The 7,857-nt window shown below is 33.6% G+C and overlaps 1 protein-coding gene across 1 annotated transcript; it reads right to left on the bottom strand.

Moving 5' to 3' along the window:
• Positions 1 to 5,406: 5,406 nt before the first annotated feature.
• On the bottom strand, positions 5,407 to 6,902 carry LOC110038111 (protein IQ-DOMAIN 14-like). Its single transcript, XM_020742882.1, has 3 exons — positions 6,585 to 6,902; positions 6,022 to 6,258; positions 5,407 to 5,874 (listed from the first exon to the last, which is right to left on the bottom strand). The coding sequence occupies exons 1-3, from the start codon at positions 6,900 to 6,902 to the stop codon at positions 5,407 to 5,409; spliced, it is 1,023 nt and encodes a 340-aa protein (XP_020598541.1).
• Between the last annotated feature and the right edge of the window lie 955 nt (positions 6,903 to 7,857).

Below are 7,857 nucleotides of genomic sequence, written 5' to 3'. Positions count from 1 at the left end.
TATATATATATATTAAATATACTTAAAAAGATGCTTAGAAAGCATTAATTCCCATTGTCTTATAGCCAAGAATTGGATGCTGATACTCGTCCACTATGAGTTTATGGAGTGCGATGGGCTCTCAACAAATTGTGAAAATGATTTGTGATATTTAAATTGATATATGCTTATATATTAAATTTGCACAAATAAAATAAAAATATATTACAAAAACTATATATTTCTTAATTTAATAATTAAATATATTTTAATATTTTTATCTATAAAACACGTCACAGAATCTTAGATCATATATATATATATATAACAATTGTCTATAGTTCTAACATTTGACTTGTGAATTTAGCTAAATTTCATTTGAATTTTAGTTCGAATTGAGATGGGATTGAAATAAACGAGTTGGGTCATGAGTCAAAATTTTTGATCGAGTTGATTTTGAGCTATACACGGATCGACTTGAACTGGCTCGAGATTGGCTCAAATTGTTTTTATTTATAAAAATTATATTTAATGCTAAATAAAATTGAATATAATGAGCCACAAGCTCCTTTCAAGCTGGAACGGATCTAAATAACTCAGTTTGAGTCATCTTATTTCGATTTCGAGCAAAATCAAGTTAGAACGGATCCAAATAACTCGAAAATGAGCCAATTTGTTTTGATTTCGAGTCTGATCAAGCTCAATTCAATTTCAAGCCGAGCTAGCTCAAAATCAAACATAACGAACCACAAGGAGCTCAAAATCAAACATAACGAAGATCAAGCCAATTTTGCTGACTTTAATCTTATTTTGTACCATTAATTTTGAATTTATAAGGAAAATATCATTTATTAAATATAAATATTATTTTATTTTGTACCTTTCATATAATTTTTAATAGAAAAAAAAAATTATAATATTCTTTAGGAGTATTTTCTAAATAACTTTGTATCTCAAATTTTATGTATAGAACTTGATGCATTTTTTAATATATTTGTAAATAACTTTGTATCTCAAATTAAAAATTTACATAAATACCCACACAATTCTTATGCATTTACATACCTAACAATTAAAAATTTGATATTTACATTTATAATACATTGAAATTTAAAACCTTTACATGAAAATGAGTATTTCAATGCTAAGATATGAATAATATTGGTGTTTTTTTGTATGTGTATGAGTGTTATTTATGTAAATATTTAAAAGTTTAGGTGTTAGCTATGTAAATATATATAAATTGTGTGGTATGTATGTAAATTCCCCTGAATTAAAATGTTTTCAATATATACATATAATTCAAATTTTTAGAGTAAATATTAATGTGTATGATTGTTATATTTACATTGAAATTATATAAAAAAAGAGTTTTAATATCATTTTTCAATATATACATATAATTCAAATTTTTAGAGTGAATATTAATGTGTATGATTGTTATATTTACATTTAAATTATATAAAAAAAGAGTTTTAATATCATGTCTCAATGTTCCATGCAAATTGATCATTACTTGATACGTGTCAATTTAGTCATTGGTCTCTTTTAGTACAAGAAAAATGATTGAGTAGGTGATTAATTATTTCTTTGAACTTTATTAGTCAACTATCATACAATATTTGTGAATGTTCCGCTAGGCTTGGGCTCCAAGTAGTATGTGTACTAGGTAGGTTGGGCGCGACCATTCCCTCCACTACCAATGAACTGGTCCAATGATTGAGTTAGCCATGTAAAGTGACTGCCCTGCTGATGTTCCATGAAGATTATCAACCAAGATTATGCCAATCTAGAAGTCCTGGTTCTGCTCGTTGAAAAGCGGGCCCGAGGAGGAGGAATAGGGGCTCTAGTGGCCTCTACACTCCTAGTAGGAAGCTGATGTAAGGCTTGAATAATAGCCCCTATAATGGGTTGCATGGGGCTTTACTTCTCTCGGGATTCAACCTCTTTCCCGACTCCAATGCAGATGGGCATTCTTAGCTTATAAGGACCCAAGAAAATAGTTGTTGGCATCTTTCAGGTCAGTGTCGTGACATCAGTTCCATAGTTACGGTGCTCTGCCATTTTCAGGCACCTGAAAGCTCTGGTTTGACGAACACCATTATAGGTGTTGTTGTGGCACTAGACACATCAATAACGTCCTGAAGCCATGTCCAGTGCCATGGCGCTTGTTTGCTCAGGTCCCGAAGGTGGCTCTTGATTGGAAATCCACCATGACGGGCATTTATGTGGCATCAACCATGTCATCAACACCAAGATGCCTTCAACTGAGCCGCGACACCTAATTGATGTTGGGTCAGCTTTCAAGTCGTAATATGCAAGACATACGTGTGTAATGAAGCACATGCTTATGAATGCATAAACACAAAAATTACCTCCCCTACCATCAAATAGAGGACACTGTGTTGTTGTGAAGATGACTTCATAGAATGATCTCTATTTATGATCCAAAAGTAAAAAGAGGTAGCATCCTAACGCTAATGAATGTTATTTAGACATCAATCACCCCTTTTATCTATGGAGAGAAGAATGGATATGATAAAACACATTGCAATCTAATCCCACTCAGTGACATGACTCAAACACTATCCTACACGCCTCACATAAGAGGTATACAAAAGTTGAGAAATATAAGAAAATGAGTTTATGTCGGGTCATTCCAAAAGTTGACATAATGACACAAGCCCTGCCAATTAGTTGGTCAAGGCTGAACCACCACCATAAGGAAGGGTATATTAATGATTTGGGATGATAAGTTCCCAAATTGACAATCTATAAAACCAAAGACCTGATCATTCAGAACCACCAAACTCAATCTCAATATATGATCATACATGGGAGATGTCTAAGTGTCAGACCATAACTGAGTACACGACCCTGCACCATTGAGAAAGTAATGCCGTGCTGCCACTGTGAAGAGTTTAATTTTAACATTCTCAATTTGTGTGCTACCAATTTTGTGTATACAATTTGAAAATAAGGATATTCCTGTAGACAAATTTAACATTATGGACTCGCTTACACAGTTCATTTTACAATCAAACACCTTGTGAGCATGTTTTGGTGACAGTCAAGGTGATCTAAGCTCAAATCGCACAGGTAGCTTTGACTTCTTGCGTTTTTTATTATTTTTAACATGAAAGAGTTCTCCTTAGGAAATTTCAATCTTTCGAATGTGCTCACACAATCCGTTTTGACATCAATGGTATTTTGTTGTGACTTTGTAGACTGTCGGGATGATTTGAGCCCAAATTACACACGTCGTGCCGTCAAGTTGCATTTTCACTGTGTTTGCTTCTTTCAATCATGAAAAACCCCCTCCTTGAGTAATTTCAATGTTTTGAATGCACTGGTAGAGTCCATTTTGCAAACGAGCATTGTTTGAGGAGAACTTCAAGCATGGTCAAGGCATTATAAATTTAATCATCCAGTGTCACATTTTTCATTTGTTGCTCTCTCCATGTTCGATCAACTTATATTATGGAGTACATGTGAAGATCAACAACGACACAATTCTTATATTTGCATGCTTACCGCTCAAATCTTTAATAAAACATTAAAAAAATCACCATCTCTGTCCATTTAAAAACATAGCTTTATATGAGTGTAAATATCAATCTTTGGGTATTGGATATGTAAATACAAAATTGGGTGATATGAATGCAAACTTAAGATTTGATGTTGGTAGAGAATACAAAACTAAGAAGTTCTCTATTGTCTTATGGCAAGAATAGAAAAGTTTCTCTTACACTTTCTATCAACTACTAAAATTCAAGCACAAAAAACAGAGAACGTTAAGTTTGAACACAAATGGTGACATTCAAAGAATACATTTTTTTTAACAGCCAAAAGCTTCATCTTCAACTGTTGCCTATAGAACATCATCTCACTCACCTGATCCCAATCAATTAAAAAACAAATACAAATTTACATAACATATAAATTTCAAGCATTGATGAATCTATAATTTTGGACATTAAACTTTCAAACTCTTCAGGACAACACCCCTACTGATATTGTTCCTTCCATCAACAGACATTCTATGCTTTTCAGACAAATTTGAATCAGACAAATCATTTCGATTTTGTTCCTTGCCAATTGGTTGGTCAAGGCTGATCCACCACCATAAGGAAGGGTATACCAATGATTTGGGATGAAAAGTCCCCAAATTGACAATCTATAAATACCAGAGATCCTATCATTCAGAATCACCAAACTCATCTTAAAGACATAATCATACATGGGAGACAACATATAAATGTCAAACCATAACCGAGTACAACGACCCGCACCATTGAGAAAGAAATGATGCACTGCCACTACAAAGGGTTTAATTTCAACATTCTTGATTTGTGTGTTGCCAATTTTGTGTATACAATCTGAAAATATGGATATTCCTCTTGACAAATTTACCATTATGGACTCGCTTACGCAGTTCATTTTACAAACAGACATCTTGTGAGCATCTTTCATGATAGTCGAGATAATCTAAGCTCAAAGCACGCAGGTAGCTACGAAGGCCCGTGGTTTTTATTGTGCTTACTTATTTTTATCATGAAAGACTTCTCCTTGGAAAACTTTAATCTTTCAAATGTGCTCACACAGTCTGTTATGACAAGAACGGTTTTATTTTGCGTCTCTGTTGACTGTCGAGATGATTTGAGCCCAAAGTACACACGTCGTGTCGTCAGGTTGTATGTTGTCATGCTTGCTTCTTTCGGTCATAGAAAAACCCCTCCTCGGGTAATTTCAATGTTCTGCATGTAATGGTAGAGTCCATTTTACAAACGAGCATTGTTTGAGGAGAATTTCAAGCATGGTCAAGGCATTACAAATCTAATCATGCAGTGTCACATTCTTCATTTGCTGCTCTCGCCTTGTTCGATCGACTTATGTTGTCGAGTATATGTGAAGATCAACAACCACACAATTTATATATTTGCATACTTACCGCTCAAATCTTTAATAGCACAACAAAAAAATCACCATCACTATCTATTTAAAAACATAGGTTTATAACACCAAGGTTCTATGAGTGTAAACATCAATCTTTGGGGGTTGGATATGTAAATACATAATTGTGTGATATGAATGTAAATTTCCCTAATTTTTTTTGCTTAAGATTTGATGTTGGTGGAGAATATAAGACTAAGAAGCTCTCTATATTCTTATGGCAAGAATAGAAAAGTTTCTCTTACACTTTCAATCAACTATTAAAATTCAAGCACAAAAAACAAAGAATGTGAAGTTTGAACACAAATGGTGACATTCAAAGAATACATTTTTTTTTTAACAGCCAAAAGCTTCAGCTTCAACTGTTGCCTATAGAACACTATCTCAATTACCTCATGCCAATCAATAAAAAAACAAATACACATTTACATATCATATAAATTTCAAGCATTTATGATTCCATAATTTTGGACATTAAACTTTCAAACTCTTCAGGACAACACCCCTACTGATATTGTTCCTTCCATCAACAGACATTCTATGCTTTTCAGACAAATTTGAATCAGACAAATCATTTCGATGTCTCGGCGTGCTTTGCGATCTCGCCTTAGACTTCCATGACTTTGTTTTGGCCATGTAATTAGGGAAGAATAAAGAGTCCTGAGGGGCTGAACACGATCCATCTTCTCGACTGGAGCTGGCTGCTGAAGTGCTGATTCTTCGTGTTCTCAAAGCTGTGAGAAAGATGTCGTTTTCATCGCGAGTTTCCCGGCAAAGTTCCGCTGTAATTGAAGCAGTTGGAGAGGGTTTGTAATAGTTGAAGTGTCTTTGATCTTTGGCTTCTATTCGTGTCGTTGTGTTCCTCTTCTTGTTCTTCAAGTTGGCTTTTGATTGTGTCATGTTCATCTCTATAATATTGTTGTTCATATCTCTCTCCATGTCCTATATACATGTTGTTTGTTAGCCATTTCATATACTCTTAACATCATTGTTTCATATACCTATGCATGAAAATGTTAATTTCACTACAATATGATATGATATATATGCAATAATGACATCAATAAAAAGAGTAGAATGAGGACTTACATGTAATTGTTGGAATTTAGAATCATCGGTCCTTCTCCTCTGACAATTTTCCTTCCGCTGCATGGAATTATGAACTTCTTCAATCATTCTAACTCTCTGAGCTCGTGCTCGTACCTGAACTGTTAATAAGGCCTGCATGCTTCTGATAGTAGCTGCTGCTTCTTTCCTCACCAGAAACCCCCTCACCAATGCTTGCAGTTTTACCAACCCCTTCAATGCCCTCAATGCCTTTCTAGCCTGTCAATTGTTGTTGTTATCATCATCATACATATATATCACTCAATTTTTTTGTATTTGCATATACAACCCTATGCATGAGATCAAGGTAGGCATATTTTACTTTTGAAAAGTTAAAATAGTGATAAGAATTTGAGGGAATAAATATAAAATCAAAAAGTTTGTTGTTAGATATGTAAATACATAGGATTAATTGGGATCATGAATCAACTGTAAATACTTCGTTGCAGCTTCAATTTTGATATTGCAGAAAAACATAATTTAAGAAAATAGAAATATAGATCATGCAAAGAAGCAAAGGTATATATGTAAATTACAGTATTTACCAAGAAAGATCTGAAACAAGCTTGGATTGTGATTGCTGCAACATGCTGAATAATTCTGAAACTCGGTTTCTCTGCAACTACTCTGCTCATTTCAGGCCTGAAGAACAATGATGATGGACTCTGTTTCAATACTCTTTCGAGCTGAAAGTTTCCCGTGTTTGGAGTCGTCGGCGGTGGCGGTGGCGGGGGCGGCGGAGGCGGCTGAGTTGGCGGCGGCACCGGAAGCCTGAGCCCGATTGTTCTCTCCATTAATCTTATTTGATTCTTCTCCTTCTTTCCACTCAAGAAATTTCTCAGCCATTTTCCAGCTTTCACCATTCTTCAAACCGGAGGAAGATGGAGAACTAATCAATGAGAGATTTTGCAGTTTAGTTTGTTTGAATTTATATCAGAGGCTTGGATTATAAAAAAAAAAGAGGTCTTTTTCTGCTTCCATTTGGCAGAACCTTGATGGAATGCTTCCAAATGCTTAATTACAACCACTGTTGATGAAAAATATATATTTCAGAATATTCTGATTCATATTTTATAAAGATGGTATTTTTATAATTAGTGATATATATATATATATATAATTTGATTGATTAATTATGTAATATTATTATAATTTTATAATTAACTATCTTAATATGTGTATATATAATAATATAGAAGTTGGAGCCATGCTGAAAGGTGTTGAAAATTCAGAAGGTGGATTAAAACAAAAGAAAAATCCAAATTTTGTGATTTTCTTGATATTTTAATTGAATTTATATTATTAATAATATTATTTTAATTTTGTAGTTATTTGGTGTTCAACAGCACATGCATGCAAAGGCAGATAACTGGGATATGAGCTGGAAAAAAATATAGGGCGCCGCCCAAAACATTGTTATTTACAAATCAAATCTAGGGCTGTCAAAATGACTCATTGTTCGCGAATAGTTCGTGTTCGGCTCGTTAAGAAGTTCGTGTTCGGCTCGTTCACTAAATTAACGAGTCGAACACGAACAATATAAATAAATATTTGTTCGCTCGTGCTCGATTCGTTTTGGCTCGAAATACTATCAATCAATTATATATATATATACATTTTGATGAGTAGTATTTTTAAAAAAATTAATTGACTACGAGGCTTCAAAGATTTATAATCAATTAAAAGTATTAATGAATAAAATAGAATAAAAATTATTAAATTAGATTCAAATAATGTTTTAAATCTTGCCCCAATCTTTAACATCTTATTACTACGTCATTAGGGTTGTCAAAACGACTCTTTGTTCGTGAACGGCTC

Source organism: Phalaenopsis equestris, unplaced genomic scaffold (genome assembly GCF_001263595.1).
Source record: "Phalaenopsis equestris unplaced genomic scaffold, ASM126359v1 Scaffold231055, whole genome shotgun sequence".
Classification (NCBI taxonomy): domain Eukaryota; kingdom Viridiplantae; phylum Streptophyta; class Magnoliopsida; order Asparagales; family Orchidaceae; genus Phalaenopsis; species Phalaenopsis equestris.
The sequence above is the reverse complement of the archived record's forward strand: the minus strand, read 5'-3'. Positions and strand labels throughout refer to the sequence as shown.

Coding starts and splice junctions, on each gene's coding strand:
- LOC110038111 (XM_020742882.1), bottom strand. CDS start 6,902: ATGGTGAAAGCTGGAAAATGGCTGAGAAATTTCTTGAGTGGAAAGAAG. Junction 6,259..6,584: donor CTTGTTTCAGATCTTTCTTG/GTAAATACTGTA, acceptor AACAATTGACAG/GCTAGAAAGGCATTGAGGGC. Junction 5,875..6,021: donor CTAAATTCCAACAATTACAT/GTAAGTCCTCAT, acceptor ACATGTATATAG/GACATGGAGAGAGATATGAA.